The 23,274-nt window shown below is 34.4% G+C and overlaps 1 protein-coding gene across 1 annotated transcript; it reads left to right on the forward strand.

Annotated features, from left to right (window-relative positions):
* The first annotated feature begins 302 nt into the window (after positions 1-302).
* Positions 303-5,518, forward strand: LOC104233429 (sesquiterpene synthase 14b-like). Its single transcript, XM_009786829.2, has 7 exons — positions 303-654; positions 2,249-2,522; positions 2,601-2,982; positions 3,530-3,754; positions 3,868-4,006; positions 4,448-4,696; positions 5,090-5,518. Exons 1-7 carry the CDS (start codon positions 358-360, stop codon positions 5,381-5,383), a joined length of 1,860 nt encoding a protein of 619 aa, XP_009785131.1. The 5' UTR covers positions 303-357; the 3' UTR covers positions 5,384-5,518.
* Positions 5,519-23,274: the final 17,756 nt, after the last annotated feature.

Here is a 23,274-nt window from a genome sequence, read left to right on the forward strand (position 1 = left end):
ATTAATGGCAAGCAATCCACAGTCTATGCAATTTGTTTGACGGACCTAATAAATTATATATCATCTAATTGTCGATTGCAATAAATATTAAGGCACGATAAGAGTTTATAAAATTTGTCTGAAGTTTAATTGCACAAGCAATATGACATTTAATCTGATTGAATTTTGACTTGTCAAATTAAGCCGAATTTGAGCTTCGTACATATGTACCGAACCTCCTATTTGTGCACATGGAAAATGCAAAATTCACTTCACTCATCTCAATTTGCACTATAAATACTTCCATTATACAAGCAATAAATCTCACAAGTTTAATTATACAATTACCAGAAAAACCATTAGAGAGTGAAACAAACAATGGTTACTTCTTCTATCAGCTGTTGTCACTTGGGAAATATTCAATCAATGGTTTGGGGCTGTTCTCATAATTTTCTCCCCAACAATAACACTAAACTCACATTAAAACATACATATTCATATGCCAGTTCTATAGGAAGACAGAAAAATATGAGTCATTTGAAGATGAGGGCAGCAATGGTTGATAATACTTCCAGCAGTAGTAGTAGTACTACTACTAATACTGAACGTCCATTGGCAAATTTTCACTCAAGTGTCTGGGGAGACTATTTCCTCTCCTACACTCCTCAACTCACGGTATGACATAACCAATATACATAAATTATACTCAAATTATTCATGCTGTATAATCTTTTTGTGCTTAAACTATAATTATTTTATGGGAAATTTTATGTTGAGGTTATTAATTTTTGAATCTTTCCAACCAACGAACCCTTTAACGTAATAAATACAGTCAAATCACTTTATAGCAGCCGGATTTCTTTGGTTGTTATAGCAAAGTACGAGTCCATTACTCAAATGGTCACTCAACTATCCCAAATTATCTCCTAAAGTCATTTTACTTTAGTTTGTAACAACAAAGTCACTCAACTATACCTATTGTACTCAGAAGGTCCTTCAACTAGATTTTCCAAATTTTGGATTGCCAAATATCTATTTTACCCTCTAAATTATAAACATTTATCTTCTTTTTTTAAAAAAAAAACTTTTTAATATTATGATTTTCTCTTTTAATTTATATTATGGACTTACCTATAAAATAAATAAATATTATTTATAAATTAAAAAAAATAGAAAGTATTTAAGCATATATAATGCTGGAATAACAAAATAATGAGCATAGTAAAAAATAATTAGAATAATATGTTAGTAATAATAATTTTAGTATTAACAACAAAAATTCAAAATTTATTTACACAATTCAGAATGAATAAAAATAAAGGTTGTAAAATATATATTCCATGCACCTAATATAAAAATAATTATTTAAATAAAGGTATTTTTATAATATACATTATATATTCTTGAAAATTATGCTTAATTATATTATTATATTTCTACCAACTTTCCGACAACACAAAGTTATATCACTGGAAAGCAGAGGAACTATCTGTATATGGTAAAATATGTTATGTTAAGTCGTGCATGGAATATATATAATATAATTGAGCATAATTTTCAAGAATATATAATGTATATTATAAAAATATTTTTATTTAAATAATTATTTTTATATTACGTGCATGGAATATATATTTTACGATATTTATTTTCTTTCATTCTGAATTGTGCAAATAAATTTTTGAATTTTTATTTTTAATATTAAAATTATTATTACTAACATATTATTCTAATTATTTTTTTATTATGTTCATTATTTTGTTATTCCAGTATTATATATGCTTAAATACTTTCTATTTTTTTAATTTATAAATAATATTTATTTATTCTATAGGTAAGTCCATAATATAAATTAAAAGAGAAAATCATAATATTAAAAACTTTTTTTTTAAAAAAGAAGATAAATATTTATAATTTAGAGGGTAAAATAGGTATTTGACAATCTAAAATTTGGAAAATCTAGTTAAGTGACCTTCTGAGTGCAATAGGCATAGCTTAGTGACTCTGTTGTTACAAACGAAAGTAAAGTGACTTTAGGAGATAATTTGAGATAGTTGAGTGACCATTTGAGTAATTGACTCGCAAAGTACAGTTACAGAGAGCATATATTATAACCTAGCATGAAAATTGATTCCATACAAAACTTACATTTTATAGCGAATGATTGTTATACAGTAATGCTGAGGTTTGACTATATTTTTACAAGAGAACAAAATGATTGGGAAGTTAAATATGAAGGTCAAAAAATAAATCTCAACTTTTGGTGCAGGAAATTAGTAGCCAAGAAAAAGTTGAATTTGAAGAATTGAAGGAAAAAGTCAGGCAAATGCTAGTGGAAATACCTGATAATAGTATACAAAAACTTGAATTGATTGATACAATTCAACGATTGGGAGTGGCATATCATTTCAAAAATGATATTAAAACATCCATTCGGAATATCTCTCATGCCTCCCAACAAAGTGAAAATGAAGATGACAACCTTTACGCTGTCGCTCTTCGTTTTCGATTACTGAGACAACAAAGGCATCACATGTCTTATGGTACGTAACATTCTACCTCTACCCCTGTAACAGTTTTAATTTTTAACTCGGATATTAATTACCATGATGTTAAATCAGATGTGTTCAAGAAATTCACCAACAAAGATGGAAAGTTCAAGGAAACTCTTACCAAAGATATCCAAGGATTATTAAGTTTATATGAAGCAGCACATCTAAGAGTACATGGGGAGGAAATTCTTGAACAAGCTCTGAGTTTTACACTCACTAATTTGGAGTCAATGGGCCCTAAATTGAGCAATTCTTCACTTAAGGCCCAAGTCAGTGCAGCCCTAAGTCAGCCCATTCATACAAATCTACCAAGGATGACAGCAAGAAATTACATATCTATGTATGAGAACAATGAATCTCATAATAATTTGGATTTTCTTTTGAAATTTGCAAAATTGGATTTTAACATTGTGCAAAAGGTGCATCAAAGAGAGCTTGGAGAGCTTACTAGGTACATACATAATTATTATATCCTCTTCATTTCATCACATGAATATGGTATATACTAGTAACAAATGGACGGATTGAATAAGTCACAATAGGTCAAATTAACAATAACAGAAATATATATTTTTATCCACTCTAAAAAATAATAGCGATAAATTATATATTTTTTGTATACATGTTTACAAAACAATAATACATATTATATTTATATTTTGACTAGCAAATAACAAATGCAATTAGTTTCGACCGATTGATAAACATGTCATGATCCAAAGCTATCAATTAACACTATCTTTTACTTGTTTTGACTTAATAATTTGATGGGTCATTTTAAATTCAATCTATTGAATCAAGTCAACAAATTTAGGGTTTAGGGTTTAGATTTTAGGGTTCAAGGTTCAGGTTTCAGGGTATGAGCCATGACTCAAGCCGGTTTAACTTGGGCGAGTTGCTAAAAAAATGCATTCACCATATCACCTCTAGCTAGTATGCATATACTTCAAGTAATGCAATAGAAATATAACTAATTAACCAATACTTTTGTAATATAGGTGGTGGAAAGATCTGAATTTTGCAAAGAAATTTCCATATGCAAGAGATAGATTGGTGGAGTGTCACTTTTATACGGTAGGAATCTACTTTGAGCCTCAATATAGTCGTGCAAGAGAAATGATGACAAAATTACTCACTATATACACCGTTATTGATGACACTTATGATGCTTATGCAACTTATGATGAACTTGTACCTTTTACCGATGCCATCGATAAATGCGGGTAAGATTTTACCATTTAAATATAATTAATATTTTAATTCTCTCATTGATAAATAAGAGATGATTTGTATAAAAATATAAAAATTAACTTTGGTTCAAACCCTTAACGTGCAGATGTGACATTAGTGCCATCAGTTCAGTACCGCCCAGTCTGAAACCTGCTTATCAAGCCCTTGTAGACCTTTATGCTCAAATAGAAGAAAAATTTATTAGAGAAGGTAAATTGGACCGTCTATGCTATGCAAAATATGAGGTAAGCTCCCTTTGCTTCATTTCTTTTGAATCAAACCTTACCATAGCTTCATTAATTAGTTTAATTAACTAAGTTATAGGGAAGAAATGAGAAGAGTAGAGAGGAAGGAAACATCCAAAATCTCAAAGAAGACATGATATATACACTTACGAAGAATTGTCTCATCTTCTCGTTTAAAAACTTAAACTATACTTAGAGCAAACACATATTTTACTTAATTATGCCTTTAACACGTCCTCTTACGTGCAAGCCTGATTCTTTTTCTTGCGCCAAGCACACAATACTTGTTCTTGATAACGAATAAGATCTTTATCATATATAATTGTGTGACTATCTCATCTTAAAGCTTAAGATGTTAGAGAGAACACACTTTTAATTTTTCACTTAATTATATCTTCAATATTATATAGTTCTATAGTTTTGTTTTATTCCCCTTCTTAGATGAAAAAGTTGGCTAGAGCATTTTTTAAGGAAGCAGAATGGTTAAATGCCGGCTATATTCCAAAATGTGACGAGTATATGAAGAATGCAAATATAACTACTACTTGCATGATGGTGGCAACAACTTCTTTGAGTTTTATGGAGGAATCTATAGCCAAAGAGACTTTTGAATGGATGATAGATGAACCTTTGATTCTTCGAGCTTCATCAGCAATCAACAGATTAAAGGGCGATTGTATTGGGCATAATGTAAGTACTACACTATATTTAATTTTCAGTTCGCATCTTTTTTCCTGGAAGGGGAACCATGGCGTAATTGGTAAAGTTATAATCATGTGACCAGGAGGTCACGAGAGCCGTAGATATACCTCTTGCAGAAATGTAGGGTAAAGCTGCAAACAATAGACCATTGTGGTCCAGACCTTCCCCGGACCCCGCGTATAGCGAAAGCTTAGTGAACACTATTACCCTTTTTCGCATCTTCCCCCCCCCCCCCCAAAAAAAAATAAAAATAAATTGTACGACCATCATCTAAGAGCTTAAGTCGCAGAGTGAATTACTTTTTTCATTTATTTAATTATATTCTCAACGTGCCCCTCACATATAATATTCGTATTGAATATTGAAATCTATTGAGTGCAGTTGGAACAACAAAGGAAGCATATAGCTTCATTCATTGAATGCTACGTAAAAGAATATGGAGGTTCAAAGCAAGATGCATATGCTGAGGCTCAGAAGAAAATCACTAATGCATGGAAAGACATGAACAAGGACTTCCTATGTTCTACTCATAACGAAGTACCAACGTTTGTCCTCGAACTAGTTATAAATATTGCGCGTCTGGCATATATTTTTGAAGAAAATGATTTTGCAAGTGCCCAAAGCGAATTTAAAGACAAGATTACCATGTTGTTTGTTGAGCCTGTCAATCTTTGAGGGTAAATAGAAGCACAGGAATAATAGAAGTACTTCTATTACTGAGTGAATGTTGAAAAATGATGTATTGATTTGTATACTAGTAATGTTTGAGAATAAATTATCTTCAGTTTTATCAAGAAAGAGAGTTGAATATGTTGTCTTCACGCTCATATTTTTTACTTTATTATCTTATTTTAGAAGTGGGAGTTGAGCTGGACGAACATGTTCATACTAAATTCAGTGTGAATGTACCGTGTACAGTGGGCCCAGTAAATAATCTTAGATGACCTGGCTAGAAACGTTATGAGAATGACCATTCAGAGTATGTTCGCCCAGTAAATTCTTTCAATGGCCTTTTCTCCACTCATGTGTGTGATCTAAAGCTATGTAATCACCCTTCGTGCATTAACTCTCTCGTAACATGACACGACATCACCTTCGTGCATTATCGTTCACAGAATATGGCACGGCATCACCCTTCGTGCATTATCACTCACAAAATATGGCACAACATCACCCTTCGTGCATTATCACTCACAGAATATGGCACGACTATCACGCCCCAAATCTAGGGAGGCGTGGCTGACACCCGGTGCCGCACTAGCCGAGCGAACCACTCTGTAACTCATGATCATTCGATCAAAACTAGAACATGCATAGGTCGAGTTAGCTGAACTCATTCCTTTTGTAACTATTATGGGCCAACATGGCCACAACTCATAATGTACAAGTGTAAGTAGGAAAACACTGTATCACTGAATCATTTTTCTTAAAATATGAATATATATGGGCCGCCAAGGCCTCTAACATACTTTACAAAATGAACCTCTGTCTACAAAGCCTCTAAGATTATTTGACATCCAATTGGACAGGGTACCGGCTTACCCATAAGTCTGTGGTAAAACTTTGATACAATGACTCATAGACTCGACTGCACTCCGAATGAGGTGGAGTCTTACCCATCCTTCGTTGAATGTCAATCTCGTCTACTATGAGTGCTCGTCAAACTGATTATCTATACCTGCAGGCATTAATGCAGCATCCCCAACAAAAGGGTGTCAGTACGAATAATGTACTGAGTATGTAAGGCAGAACTAAAACATAACAATAAGTCAACATTAATTAAAGACATATAAGAATCAACCTGAATCTCCGAAATGCAACCGTATATGCATACTTATTATAGTTACACACACACACACACACACACACACACACACACACATATATATATATATATATATATATATATATATATATATATATATATATATATATATATATCCTTGAGACTATCTCTATTATCCATATCGTATGATGCATGACTGTCTAACTGATCAGTGGTAACTGCCCGACCGACTGTCACACGATGGTAAATGTATGACTGCCCAATCGGTGGTAAATAATGATACATAACTGCCCAATCGATGATAACTACCCGACCGGCCGTTGCCCGGTGGTAAATTCATATCTGCCCAACCGGCTGTAGCGCGGTGGTAAATGAAGATGCATGACTGCTCAACCGGCCGTAGCACGGTGGTAAATAAATATGCATGACTGACCAACTGGTCGTAACTTGGTGGTAGATTCATATGCATGAAGATGCATGTATTACTATATTATAAACATTAACATTTTTATCAAATACCTCAATAGGGAACTAGATACATACTTAGACATGCTTATATATCACTTTACGGGACTGAATAACATAGACATCCTTAACCTCTAAGAATCGAACCATTTATGAAATAACATTACGTTTACGTATCGTTGCTTGGATCATGCCAAAAGAAGGAAGAAATAGCCTTAACATACCTGTAAGCTTCAACACTCGTATCAACAACCTCCTCTTATATAACATCTACACTTCTTCTCAATTACCTCACTCCTCTTGAATAACATCTAAGCTTTTTCTCAAACAATCACGCAACTTTTCCAGCAGAAACTCAAGAAACGATCTAACACTCTCAAAGGTCACCCTCCCAGTCAAATCAAGAATAAAGCTCTTATTCTTTGGTACTGCCAAAGTATAAGATACTTTATTTGTCCACCCACTGTACATGCTATGTTCTTCATCCATAAATTGTTTGTCTTTGAAATTAAGTAGAATAGAAGAAGAATACATTTTTGAAGTGGTACTATCATATCCATATATATGGTATAAACATGTAATAGAGTGTAAGCGTATAATTTTTGCCCTACATGAAAATAACTCCCAAAAATAAATCAAAAATAATTTTTAAGGGATTTTAGAAGTTTTCTTTATTTAGTTGCATTTCATGCATTTTTAACATTTTAAAATTATAGAAAAATCATAAAAAACGTCACGCTTTAACTTCATGTCATCTTAGGTTAAATTTACATGTAGGAATTAATTTTATTAAGAAAAATCACAAAAAATAATCATTTTTACATATTTAGCTTTAGGTCTTTAGAACCCAGTATTTTTATTTAGTTTTAAGTTAATTAGTTATTTTAATAAATAAAGAATTTTAATTTCTACAAAAATAAATTGATTTAGGATCTTAATTAATTTAATTAGAATTTAAAATCAAAGGAAAGAAAAATGAAAAAAAAAACAAAGAAAAGAAAAATAGGAAGAATTTATATTTTGGTCTTGTTTCTTTTAAAATTGGGTTAATTCCTAAATGACCCATTAATTTTTAAAACTCAAATCCCTTCAAGCCCATTACCCCATCCTTAGCCTAGATCCCTTACCATAAATATACACGTTAAAGACCCTAGACCCCTAGATCGAGGAATCCGCTGTTGTGAGCAAAAGAAACCTCCCCCCCCACCCCCCCGGTCGATCTTCATCTTCTTCTTCAGGGCATCTCCAACCTTTACCCCATTTTTGATCCCCAAAATGGGGATTTCCCCATTTTAGGTACAACTTACTTCAACCATTCTCCCATTTTTTTTCCCAAACTTTTTTATATTCTTTTCTCTCTTCTATATTATATTTTCAATTTTATTTTTTAATTTCCATTAAACAAATTCCATCTTTTATTTTTATTAATTTGTAATTTCCATAATTAAAACAATTCCATAAAATTTTAAATAATATAATTTGTAAGCAATTATTATAGATTAACTAATAATTCAAATAAAAGTGAAATCATTGTGATACAAGATTAATTAAATACATATTACATAACGATAAAATTCATTCGAAATACTAGATAAATATTCAACTTCAACCTCTAGTATTCTCTTATAAATAATCTATTAATACATTACGAAGTGAAAAATGAGTATCTTTGTCCTTAATTCTTCTATGTCGAAATAAAAATTCTTGAAATCGTTGATTTTCATCTACTGCCATTTCTACATAAAAATAATAAATGCACGAAAATTAATTTATCAAAATTATACACCAAAGTTAAGATATAATATTAATATTATAAATACATTACATAAACATAATTAGATATATATAAAGAGATAAATTAAAAGATTAAATAATAAAATAATAAAAAAAATAATGAATAGTAATAGGGGAGATGATAGTGTACCCCATATTTGAGGGAACACTATTCATCCCCCATTTTGGGGACAAAAATGGGGGAGAGTTGGAGCTAAATTCCCTCAAATATTTTCGTCATTATGGGGGATGGGGACAAGGTTGGAGATGGCATCAGGGTGAAATAGCTATTTTCCATGGCTTCCTCTTAAAATAGAACACACACAAACACAGTCATTCCCTGCTTCTTCACCTTGCCTCCATTCGAACAACCAAGTAGGAACGACCCCCTCATCTAAGCTTCATCTTCTTCAGCAGCAAGAGCCAAAAACAGAACCCACCTCCAAAGCACCCCAATTTTAGCGACAAAACCTCACGTTTTACACATAAAACAGCCCTCAAAACAACCTGAAGTAGCTGCTGAAAAACGCGGCTCAATTCTACCCCAATTGCCAGCAAGAACAGTCCAAACACAAGTTCAACTCCACCCCTAAACGACCTCAATACAGCTCCAAAAACGAGCTGGAAATCCAGGCTAAAACCAGCTGTAAATTCATCCATGGAACACCCCTAAACTCCAGCAAAACAAGCTATGAAAACAGCTAGGAAAAGCAGCAAAAATCCGCTGCAAAACAGCAAAAAATGTTGCTAAGAACGGACCCGAAGCAGCTCCAAAAACGGTCGATATTAAGTGAGGTTTCCGTTTAAACTTCGGCGAGGTTTTTCGGCAAGGTTTCAAGTTCCGATCAGTGGTCGAATTTCTGTGTTTGTTCGATTTGGGAATATGAAAGGTTCATTTTCTCATTCACTTACTTTTTTTTTGGAGCATACATGAAATATATATATTAAAAGTTAAGGAACATGTCGTATATACGATTCGTAGTTAGTGTCACGTAGGACACTTTGATTACCTAAGCTTGCTAAAGTATTACAAGCATCATAGGATAAAAGTTTTCAAAAAACGTATTGTTCTAGTACATCATGTTCTACTAGGATTTTAACATCTGCTGGTGGATCAACAAAAACTTTCTTCTTCTTCCTGGGAGTAGCAATTCCCATCTGTGCTAGTTGGTGAGCTATCTTATTCCTTTGCCAAAACTCGTGCTGGAGGATGACCTGCTTCTGTTGGTGCATTAACAATCTGCATTTATTGATAGTATTAGCATAAAGATTATTATCTTGTTAGATTGACAAGATTACCTCCGTGGAATCTATTTCAATTTGTAGTGGAAACAACCCACAATCATGGGTTGTTTTTAGTCCTTCTAGTAGGACTTTGATCTCAGCTTGTAGACAGCCGTTTGCATGTGCAGATTTTGTATAGCCAACAATCCAGTGGCCCTTAGCATTCCTGATTATGCCGCCTAGGCCACAAATTTGCATATTTTTGTGGAAACTTGTGCCAATGTTTAATTTAAACCATCCCATTGGAGGTTTATGCCAATTAACATTGATATGGAGTTTTGGAGATGAAAACATACTTTTTTAGTTAGGAGACGAAATTCAATAGCTCTTTCCATGATGTGATTAATTTTTATAGGTAGATTTGTATTGTTCTGGTTGTTGCTATTCATATTAATCCAAATATGCCAAATAGCAAAAGGGAAGAAGAGATTCCAATTTAAAAAATTATTAGTGAGGGGGTAGCTAAAATTTTTTAATTGGATTAACAAGTGATCACCATCTTCCTTATAGGAATTCTGCCATCCAAGGATGTCCCAAAGTTGTTTGCTGGCTTGGCACTTGAAGAAGATATGTGTTATGGATTCATCTATATGATTTCGACATATAGGACAGAGGGTCAATATTAAGACCATTTTTTGCTAGATATTGTCTACAAGGAATTCTATTGTGAAGACATTGCCAAAGGAAGAATATGATTTTATTAGGGCATGTCAAGTCCCAAATCCAACTAAAATCAATATCTCTGGCCTCATTTATGTTCATTAATGAAGAGAAAGTTTTGCTTGTAAAGAAGACTTTTGTATTTAAGGACCAAATAGGGATGATGCCATTCGGATTTTTAACAAGAATTTTAACCTTTGATATGGAGTCTTTGATATCTTCTGGTTGATTGAGGGATATATTGGCAAAGTGCCAATTTTTTCCATCAAAAATGTCTCTTATTCTTAAAGAGTAGTCATATTTTAATAAAGGGCCTTCTATTGTATTTCTAAGGCTTCCCAAGTTAGGAATTACAAGAAAAATGCTCAATAGCGACCACCTAATTTGGTCCTTATAGCTTCCGCCGCTAAAGCTCATTAAGGACTAGATGCGGTGCTGGTCGTTAAAACTGTTTCGCGACCAGTTTAAAACTAGCCCTTAAATGATTTTTAAGAACCATGTTTCTGGTGCCTATTTGCATATTTTAGGGACTAAATTCCTGGTCCTTAGAATATTTTTGCGACTAGTTTAAATATGGTCATTAAACGGTACTTTCGCGGCCAGCTACAAGTTGGTCGTTATATCTTTTGCGAGAAGATTAAAGCTGGTCGCTAAGTCGAACAGTGCAGCACTACAAAGCTGCAGATTCAACAGCCAAATTTTCTATTCCAAAAAGGATTTAAGGACTAACAGTCTAGGCCCTAAAGAAACAAGTCACAAGTCCCTAAATCACATTCAACTAGAAAATCAAGTATATTATTATAAAGATGATATTGTTTTTATAAAATATTACCAAAAATGATCAATATCAGTTAGTTGCACCGTACATCAATGATGTAAGCTAGTCACAATATTGTGTTCATAAACATTTAGCAAAAAACTACATATCACTAATATCCCTCGATTGACATGTAAAATTTTCTTGACATTCCCAGCAAAAAGATAGTCAATCAGTATGTCGTCAAAAATCTGCTTCTTGAACTTCAATATCCAAAACCTATAGAAGAAATAAGAAATTTTAGTTAGAACAAGTCAGATTGCTATACTTACAGAAGAAGAGAACATACTATGCCGAAGGTTCCTCAAGTTATCAAAACAAGTCACAAGTTCAAAGAATACACAAATATGCGCATTTTGAATACATTAGAAAAGAAGGTAACGGAAGGATGAAAAAGGACTGCTTCAGTTTCAAGTAGGACACAATGCAGATCCTTTAACGACTTAGTACTGTCCTCAGAGATGCACACTCTCACGGTCTGTATTTCTGGGCATACGAGTTGACTAAAGAGCAACTGCACCCTGGCTGTCGCAAGAACGGCCAAGAGAGTTTCCAAACAATGCTCATAGCTGGTAGTCTAGTAGGAGTTGTTAGCTGGATAAGCTGCTATCCACTAGATGTTATTAAGATCAGAGTCCAAGCTCAATCACAGTCTAAATCTGCAAAATATCACGGATTGATTACTTTAGGCGAAGTGTGAGAGAAGAGGGGCACAGTGTGCTCTGGCGAGGTGTGGGAACTACAGTTGGCAGAGCATTTTTAGTGAATGGGGCTATTTTCACTGCCTAGGAAACTTCCCTGAGGTGCCTTTTCAACAACAATAACAATAATCATGCAAATGTTCAATCTGAAAATGCATTATAAAACAATATCGGATAACTGTTCTTTTACAGTGCATCAACAATTTGGTTGGCATTATTTCACTAGAATACTCGTAGCTTTTGTTGAATGAAAACACAAGATGATCCTAAGTAGGGCTGTGAAACAATGATCTTTCACTGCACAAAGCAATAAACATGTAAACAACAACTAAAACCAAATGAATAAACTTTCCTCCAAAACATGATAGTCGCTGTCATTTAAGTCACAAACACCTGAAGTACAAGCATATATGCCTTGAAGTCCAATTTCAAATATCACATGCCAATGACAAGTTGCAGTTGAAGTTGTTAGAGATGCAAATGATAAAGCAGCTGTCACGTCAAGGCTCCCAGTTTACGGAGGAATATAATTCACGTAGGAGTCCTAGTATGAGTTCCACAAATATTCTAAAGACACAATTGTACATCTAGAGTAGGGATCTGGAGCTACAAGTACCAATATTATTTAGCAAACAAGTACCAGCTTTCTATTGAACTATTATTGTTTTACCAAACAATGATTCAAGCCAGCTAAGACTATCTTTGTGATCCACCCTAACAAAAATTCAATATAGCCTTTCCTCTAGTTTCAGATGGCAAGATGCCCCATGGACTTCCTTTCATCATTAAGTTGAAAACTATAACAAAAGATGTACTGGCATTATTTTCAGTGATTTTACCATTTCTTTGGTCAAATTGTAAAAGGCTCAATGGAAACCTTTATTTCCAAAGGAATAAATAAGGAAAAGAATTATTAACAACTGGAACTACATTAAATCTGTCAAATTATTTGGATGATGTTGGCAAAAGGCTCCCATTCAAATGAACCAATTATCTAGCTACTTCTCGAGAAGCAAAAGATGTTTCTATTGGCAAAACTCTTCCCTCTCTCCCTTGATACACTACACTTGGAACAGTTTGGATTCTCATCAAAGTTCTCTAGTTCTAACATAACTAGACTCTTGAAATTGCTGAGGAGCACAAGCAGGCATGAGTTGAATCAATAAAATGAATTGATGTTTCAGGTAAGTTGTTACTCACTTGGTACATCAAGGATCCGAATAGTCATTCTCCGGAACTGGAGGCTGGAAATTAGTTTGTTGCGCTAATAATAATTCTTTTAGTTGCCTCACTTCTCCTTCATATCATTTTCGAAGTTAGACAAACGATCCTTCAAAGACTGGTTTTCATTTTCAGTTGCATGTAGCTTAGCCAATAATTCAGCTTTTGAGGAAGTTCCACCTTTCAAATCTTTCGCCTTTACTCCACCCCCAAAGCCAAATACATGGCTATAACTTTGAGGTCCAAAGCATTTTTCTACAATCTCTATGCTAGGAAGTGACGGTTCGGAGTGCACCAATTCCTTGATTTGAGCCTGCAAAGTATATAGAGAAATTTTTGTCAGATCCCATAATAACTAAAATTAAACAACATTTTTCAATTAACCAAATGCACATGTTACTCGATTGTTTCTGGATCAACAAGTGCGTTATTCTTCTTGCGAGTCTCGAAGAAAATCGTTGTCAAATCTGGTGGTTTGCCATCCTTTCTGCCCTTTATATAAAAGTAAATATGTCAAATAACTTCTCGTCAATTTTATGAAAAAATAGATTTGATGATCACACCTTTTGATAAATAATCTCTCTAATTGGCTTGCTACCAATCCAATATGATGAAGCATCTTCAACTTAGTTCTATTTGCTGCATTCCTATTACTTCTCGCCTATATTTGAGCAACAATAATAAATTCAAATGCTATAAATAAATTATCAGTTAAAAGATAATAGTATAAAATATAATTATACAACTAGGTATTAGTCAAACCTGAATACTTTCAGTAGAAAAATGTTCATTTACCAACCACTCCCATTGTTTCTTGTCTACCCCCTTGGGCACATTCTTAAGAGTCTCTTGTATTGGCTTACCCTTCACATACTTTGCATGCAATTGTCCTCTCCATTTGTTCCATAACTCTTTTATCCATCCCAAAATATGATTGCGATGAATATCCATGTCATCACTCTCAAATTCATCCTGCATTAATATATCATGAGGAAAATATTGGTTGATATCCAATCATCACAGAAACTCCATGTGATAGAGGAAAATATAGTTTTACAATCAATCTTGAAATGATCTGGCCAAATTGTAAAAATAAAAATAAAAAAACCTTAGATTTATTTTATTTTTGCCAATTTCAAACATAGAACTCACAGTTTTTTTTGTTGTTGTTAAAAACGTGATAAGAACTCAATAATTAAGTGCCAAGAATGGTAAGAAAAGAAGAATCAAAGAAGAAATTGGAATAATCCACCCAGTTACCGTCACAACTACCCATATGTGATTTAACTTTTCCTCCTTAATGCGATCTCAAGATGATACTCCCAGCGGGCATATATTACGGTCACGAACTATTTTTCCATGTGCCTCGAAAATAGATTACTATTCTTTCCAACCGTTCGATTATTATAAAATGTTACTTTTAGCTTCTCTCCAACTTCAAGCGATGCAACTTCTTTGCACTTGTTACTTCCTCGAACCTTTTTTACCTTTCCAGCGATACATGAACCTACATTTGCTTAATTTATAAACATCAGAAAATATTGTAAAAATGATAAAAATGTGATCAAATATATTTGAGAAACCATACTTGTTTCAACTGTTTGGGTGAACTGCATAACTTGATCAATAGAAGGAGAAAATGGAATATCAGTTTGCATATTCTCTTTCTCATGAACCAAAGAGTTAATATTCTTTGTTCGCAATGCTTGAGCGGAAAACATGTTAGAGTCTAATCTTGTACTCTTAGAAGGTCTTGACATACTTTGACTTGCATAATGAGCATTTTGATAAAAAGACCGTTCCTCATTTTCAGACTCTTCAAAGAGCACATATATCTAAGTTCTCGCCCTCGTCCTTTTCCTAGAGTACCTGATATAAGAAATTATATTACTAAAAGTTTGGCATTAAATTAAATTCAGTTAAAAAAAGAATAGAAATGAGAACTTACAACACATTACGCGGCTGTTTTCGTTATTTTACGACGATGCATTTCCAACTTCAAAAGGAAAAAGAGGCGCATGGTACTGGTGTTTATTTGCTTATGATTGACAGGTTTCTTCTTATGATATCCTCTGTGATGTTAACTGTGGTGTTTTAGTTTTATAGGAATACTAGAGAGACATACTTGATGTTTTATTGTCTGTTCACTACGAACAGGATTATCACTTGCAGTGAGGGTCTTAAATTGACCTCTATAGCAAGTGGATCCCATAGAATGTTTCAGCTGGTTCTATTGGTGATGGTGTTATTTGAATCAAGCTACTACTGGAAATAAACAACATGGGGTTGCACTGGTGAATCAAGGAATTAGGAGTAGTATTGATGCTCGAGAAACTGTGCAAGTAAGGAAGGATCAACAGAAAAATCTTCCTGCTGGTATCCCTGCAGCTACTGAAGTGGATAGTGTTTTACATGTTGGGAATCCAAGTTTGGATGCTACTAATGCTGTGAATGCAACTGGTGTGATTGAGAGGAAGGCAGCAGCTCTAACAGCTGCTACTGGAGTTGCTAAACATCCTGCTGCACTAGTTGATATAGCTGAAAAACCAACAGCTCCTACAACTACTGTTGTGCAATAGATAGGTGTAGAAAAAAGAGATGGACATGTGCTTGCTCTAGCCAAACCTGGACATGTTTTGGATTCTTCAGGCATGTCTGTTACACCACACTTGGAAAAAGTAGCCGCGCAAGATGCAAAGGAGGAAGGCCGGACAGTGGTGAGGCAGAATACATCACCAGGCACGAAAAAAAACCAGCAAATTTTGACTGTCTCAGCAGGTCGACAAAATGCTCAAATGACTGTCAAAACAGTTTTGAAATTTTAGCGGACGGGAAGGGAGTTGATATTAATCTACCAATCTTAAATAAGCCTTACTTGATGCAACAGTTAATACCATGTACTACCAGTGGTGAGGAAGAACGAGGCCGTTAGAATTTCGTTAAGAAATTTGGTTTTCGACGCAACGCTTCGGAGAACAACTTGGCTGAAGTTTTGAAGGGTGATCGTGGATCTATTTCCAGCTCACCTGGACTGCATATTTCAAGTAACATGGTACTATGGGAAAAATCAGTGGTGATGATTAAAAAAGAAATAACTACAGTGGGTATAAGGAAAAAAACAACTTGAAGATTTGGTTGGGGTGAGAAATTAATAGCCCCTTCCTTCCAACTTAGGACCAGGAAACATGTAATAAGCAAGAAATTGGCAAGAAACATGTAATAACCAGAACTATACCAAATTTCTCAATAAAAAATAACACATACTTGTTCCAACTTTTTTTGTGGATTGCATAACTTGATCGTCAGAGAAATTGGAATATCACTTTGCATATGCTTTCTCATGAACCAAAAGGTTTTTGTTCCTTGTTTGCAATCCTTGAGCAGCAAACATGGTACTCTTAGAAGGTCTTGACATACTTTAACTAGCATAATGACCATTTTGATGGAAGAATCATTCCTCATTTTCAGACTTATCAAAGGATGAGCACATAGATCTAAACTCTCGCCCTCGTCCTTTCCCTAGAGTACCTGGTGTAAGAAATCATATTACTAAAAGTTTCACATTAAATTAAATTTAGTTCTAGAAAAAGAATATAGTTGAGAAACTATACTTGTTTCAACTTTTTGGGTGGACTGCATAACTTGCTCTTCGGAAGGAGAAATTGGAATATCACTTTGCATATGCTCTTTCTCATGAACAAAAAAGTTTTTGTTCGTTGTTCGCAGTCCTTGAGCAAAAGGCATGGTAAAATCTGATCTTCTACTGTTAGAAGGTCTTGAAATACTTTGACTAGTATAATGAGTATTCTAATGGAAGGATCGCTCCGCATTTTTACACTCTTCAAGGAAGCGCATAGATCTAAGCTCTTGCCTTTGTCCCTTCTCTAGAGCATGTGGTGCAGGAAATCATATTAGTATAGAAAATCAAATCTAAATAATTACAAATTTGATTCTAAAAGATAATAGCTTTAATAAACCCTACTCATTGAATTTTTTCGGATGTATTTCATAACATCGCCAGTAGATGAAAAAGATGGAATATTAGTTTGCATATGCCCTTTCTCAAGAACCAATGAATTTTTGTTCGTTGGTCACATTCCAGATACCCCCAAAGAATACATAGATCTAAGCCCTCGCCCTCGTCCCTTCGCTACTGCACCTGGTATAAGGAAATCATATTAGTAAAAGTTTAGTACTAAATTGATAGCACAATAAATTTGAGAAACCATACTAGTTTCAACACTTTGGTTGTATTGCATAACTTGATCAGTAGATGGAGAAAATGGAATATCTGGTCAAGATACCCCTAAAGAGCATATAGATTTAAGCCCTCTCCCTCGTCCCTTCCCTATAGCATTTGGTGCAACAAATGTATATTTGGTAGTAGCTCTCACAGTGGATGCCACCTCATTTTCATTCTTTGATGATTTCATATCAAACCTACGAAAAATCAAATTAAGACATTATAAGAATAATGTACTAATAAAAAGATCATGTAATCAGGATGCATAACAATATAAATATGGTAATGGCATAAAGAGATACTTTACCTCAGTTGTTCTTTTTCGTTTATTTTGTATAGGACTTTCTAAATCAACATCACCATCTATTTGTTGCAAAATCTCATAGGAATCGCAAGATTGCGTCTTTCTTGCTACATGCCAACCCTTATTGGAGTTATCATTGGCATAAAATACTTGATATGCCTGGTCCGCTAATACAAAAGGCTCATTTGTTTTCAAAAATCGTCCCCAATTAACACTTACAATGCCATATTCATCTGTTTTAATTCCTTTCTTTTTATCATACACATTAAACCAATTACATTGAAACAAAATCACTCTTCTTCTGGTGAATTGCAATTCAACAACATTAGTTAAAACTCCATAGTAATCAATATTCTTACTATGTTCACCAGTCTCACCGACAACAACCACACCACAATTTTGAGTCCTTAAATGTTTATCATAATCTTCTACATGAAATCTATATCTATTAACAATGTAACCATTATAATGTAATACATATTGGGTAGGACCACGTGAAAGTGCAAGGAGATCTTCCATGAGCTGACTATCATCTCCTTTATACAATTGTGCAACCTATCAACAAGAAAAAGTTGATTACTATAGAAGAAGTAAAATAATATTGGATTTTCAAATTTGATATGTATATATTACTCACCCTATCTTTAAACCATTCGATAAATTGTCTGTTCCATTCTGTATCAGACAAGTGTTGAGTAAAATCTACATGAATTTGTGCGAACTCTCTACAAATTTTAGTTGAACCACAAATGTCAAACATAAAGGAGAAACAATCCTACGGGAAACAAGGAAAACAAAATTTGATATGAAGGAAAAAATTTCATACTCTAGAAATGGTAGAACTTCATCACAGTTCTTCGGTATGTATATATGTGCTTACTCCAATTCATCTGCTTCAAGATCATGTTGTTTTGGAGCTCCTAAAGTTTTTCGAGATTTACAAAATAGAGATAAACCTCCATCATAATTTCTTAATAATGGAGGCCATCTGGTCCAGGCGCTTTGAAAGGTTTAAAGGAGAAAATGGCCTTTTGATCTCAATACTCAGTAAGGGATTATCTAGACCATTGAAGTTTAAGGAGTTTTGAGACTTGTTTTTTAGAGGGCTAACCCTACTAGAATTGATGTGAGAAGTGGTAAAAATAGTAGTGAAATAGTTACAAACATGAGAGGTGGCTAGATGAGGATCGTTAATCCAATTTTCTGCTTCGTATTTTAAAAAGTTGATCTTATTTCTTCTTTTTCTATTAGAGGCCGGAATGTAGAAAAATTTGGTATTCGCATCTTCCTCGTTTAGCCACATAACCCTTGACCTTAATTTCCAATAGTCCTCTTCTATTTTTAGTAAATCATTGAAGACTTTTTTTAGGTTGGTTTCTAGGGTTTGGAGGAAAATACTATAAGGATAATGTTTGGAATTTTGAATACCTTGAAGCTGGGCTAGGATTTTTCTTTTTTTCCCCATTATATCCCCAAATGTGTGATGCTTCCAAACTTCGACTTTTTCTATGAACATATTGCTAGCCTTATTATAATTGTTGCTTGTCCAAATTTCTTAGACTAGGGTCTTGAATTCAGGATGTTTGCACCATTAGGTCTCAAGTCTAAAAAATGGCTTGTATAGAAAATTATTCTTAGGGATTAATTCTACTAAAAAAGGACTATGATCCGAATGAGTCTTAGGAAGGTGTATAATCGAACTCTTTGGAAATAGGTTAATTCATTCCTCATTTCCTAACATTTTGTCCAACCTTTACACAATTAAACCTTTATTCTTATGCATATGGTTCGACCAAGTATATTTACACCCTTTATACCTTAAATCAATTAAGTTACAATTGTAAACCTTGGACCATAGATATTTTGCCCTACTGTCCTTTATATAATTACCACCAAATTTTTCGTTTGAGCCGAAAACATCATTGAAATCTCCCCTTAATAACCAAGGACCATTGTAATTTTTGCTAATGTTCTCAAGATTATCCCACCTCTTATTTCTATTGAGCATGTTTGTACTAGCATAAATAGCACTAAAAAGCCAGTATGTATGTATAGGAGTTACCTCAATAGTAGCATGAATTTATTGATCCCTTCGAAAAAGGTTTTGAATGGTGACAACTTCATGGTTGTACAAGACAACTATCCCTCCTGTCTGGTCTTCAACTGGCACTTCTATGAACTCAGTAAAACAAAAATCATCCAACAGCTCCATGTGATTTTCCATTCTAGTTTCTAACAAAGCCACCATGCAGGGTCTGCGTGTATCTACCATTTCCCTGAAGTTCCTCCTAAAGTTGTCATTGTTCCCTCCCCTTATGTTCCAAATGATAATATTAGTAGGTAGATTCATGGAGATATTAAGGTTTAAGTTGGCCAGATTCCCATTTTCCCTCACTTCCCCTAGGACTGGCTTTCTCCTCATTGATGGAACTAGGATCATGGTTCTGTTGCCCATAGTTGGATCCTGTGGAGGTCTTATGTCCATCGAGCATTTGTATAATGCTAATGAGCAACTGAGAACGTGCCTCTTCTCTTGCCTCTCCGTGAAGAAAAACACTTTTACTTCATCGAGACTTGAGATTTCTAGGACTCTTTCTAAGAGTAGGTTATAGGTTCCTCCTCCTCTTCCATTTCTACCTCTACTGGGTCTGGTGCATGTACTTGATTGTGGGGAGGAGAGGGAGGTTGTTGGTGAGGTTGTGATACTTATGGCTCTTGGGTTGGTTGAGGTTGTTCCCATGGAAGGAATATGGGATTCAGTTGAGATAGATTCTCTGGCATGAAGAAAGGCATGTCTAAGAGTGTGTTTTGTGGGTAGATCAGATTGAAGTATGGAGGGAGGTTCCACTGGTTTCTCATTGCATGGACCAGTTGGGATTCACTAATGATGCTAAGGGTTGAAGGATGTTGTTTAGCCATGCCTGATTGAGGTAGTTGTTCATGGCCAACCTCATACCTTCTGTCACTAACTAGGCAAGGTACTGAGTGTCGTGAAGGATGATAATCGAGTCCTGGCCATTTATCTGGACATTGAACGAGCATACATGGCCCATTAGGCCTATCTTCATCCATGACACAGGTTGATAATTTTGAGCTTGTGGTGGTTGAACATAGATTATTTGAGGATTTTCTGGTTGAGGGTGTAAAGGTGGAGGGTTTTCCATGGTAACTCTATGTTGACGAAGTATTTGGAGAAGTCTTTGTCACCTCCTTAGAGATGATGGTATGCTGGGCATTATGACCGGTGTTTTGTGAACTTAAAGACTAACTTAGGTGTGTGTGGGGGGGGCTATTAGGTATATGGGAGGGATTGGTTGATAGGGTAATGATTGGGGATTCTTTTTGCATGTTGTTTGAGTCCCCAAGATTGAATTTTATAGGTTGATTTTCCATATCCTTTGCGTGCTTTAGGTTGGCAGAAACTTGGCTTGTTTTTTCTTTTTCTTTTGCCATTTGGATGGCATGCTTAGGTCGTGAAAGATAATCAGATCTTGAGGAAGGATTTTGCTTGAGGGTTTGAGTAATAGTAGGATTATTACCAATTTGCTTATTAGATAGGTTAGTATTGGCAGTAGCATTGTGTTTTTTAATAGGGGCATTAGGGTCATTTTGGTGGTAATCTTGCATGGCCACCTTATCAAAGTGATTAGTAGGATTAGTTTAAAAAGACACGTTCATATCCAGCATGTCAATGTCTCTGTTTGTTATTGACATTTTTTCAATTGCATGACAATCATTAGAATTTTCTTTCTGATTTTTTTCTCTTTTGGTGGTTTCTTCCAAAACCAGTGGCTCTTCAGTTAGGAGAGAAAAGTTATTTTTTGTTATCAAATTGGTTTGATCACCAATCATAGTGGTCAAATATTGAGGGTTGTGAGTGTGTGATAAGGGAGTAGCATTCTTATGATCTTTAGTTTTGTATTGTAAAAGTTGAGTATCTAAATACTTACCAGTGTTGGCATTGAATAATTTGAAAGAGATACCTGGGCCATTTGATTTTTTGATCGGTTTAGCATTGAGGTGCTTTTGAGTACCTTTTGCACCTTGTTGTCTTCCTTTGGAAAAAGAAACTGTTTTCCATTTTTCTTGTTTCTCAGCATTTGTTATCGATGATATCTCGCTGTTTGGTTCTTCATTGTCCATTATTTTGTGAATAATAAAGGAGCATTGTTTTGCTATGTGTGCCAGCCGTCCACAATTTTTGCAAAGAAAATTTTCTCCTTCATAGTGGATTACTTGTTTGTGGTGGCCAACATAGAGGAAAGGTTGGACTGGGACTTCCAAAGGGAGCTTCACACATAGTCTTGCATAACGACCTCTCAGGGTGGTTGATGTGCAAACATCTATTTTTAGTAGCCAACTAATTGCATTATCATGTTTTCTAGAATTTTTCCAGTCGTAAAATTTTGTAGGCAATTGGGAAAGTCTAACCCATACTGCTGAATTTTGGCTTCCATCTTGTGATGGAGAGGAAGTGTCCATTAATGAACCATGGTCCTTGATGTATTGCTTTATCCATATTTTCCTTTTTCTTGAATTTAATGATGTAGTAGTCTTCTCCGAGGTCAATTAATTGAAAATCTTTCGTTGGTCTCCATAATTCTTGAATTTTTCTTTTTAGATTATTGTGTAACATTCGTTTGCCCACTAGCTTCATAGTGATGGACTTTCTCCATGGTTCGTAAATTCTTACTTTCTCCTCCTCAATGAGTGAGATAAACTTGATGCCCTTTGAATGCATTAAAGTTGATTAATCAACTATGAGTTCTTCTGAGTCCATACTTGGGAAGTCCTTGTTGGATTGATTTTCAATAGGTGTGAAGAGTAGAGGGTTTGAAGTGGTTAACATTTCCTTGAAGCTTGGTTTGATCATGTCTTGATTAATGTCTGGGGGTTTGAGTGGTATCGTGTGTTGTTGCGCATAAGGTTGGGGATCCATTTTCCAGAGAGAACCTACCGTGAAAATGTGAAGTGTGGAATCATTCACTTCTTAATTAATTATGTGTGATTAATTCTGATTTTAAGAGTGATGTTAGCTTCCTGTCCTGTTATTTTTGTTTGTTTAGCTATATGATACACTACAGTTCTGTGAGGTATGAAAGATTGGATCAGTTGTTCCAAAATTTGTACTTTTTTGAATGGCTAACACTCTTAAACAGCGTTATTAAAAGTCAGAGCCAATATGACGCAAAGCAAAGGGGTAGGACATATCAACATATTGGACGTTAAAATTAGTATTTTAATTGCGATTTGGCTGTTGTAGCATTATATTAATATATGTTTGATAAATTTTTTTTAATTTGTTATTGCGA

Source organism: Nicotiana sylvestris, chromosome 1 (genome assembly GCF_000393655.2).
Source record: "Nicotiana sylvestris chromosome 1, ASM39365v2, whole genome shotgun sequence".
NCBI classification, from domain to species: Eukaryota; Viridiplantae; Streptophyta; class Magnoliopsida; order Solanales; family Solanaceae; genus Nicotiana; species Nicotiana sylvestris.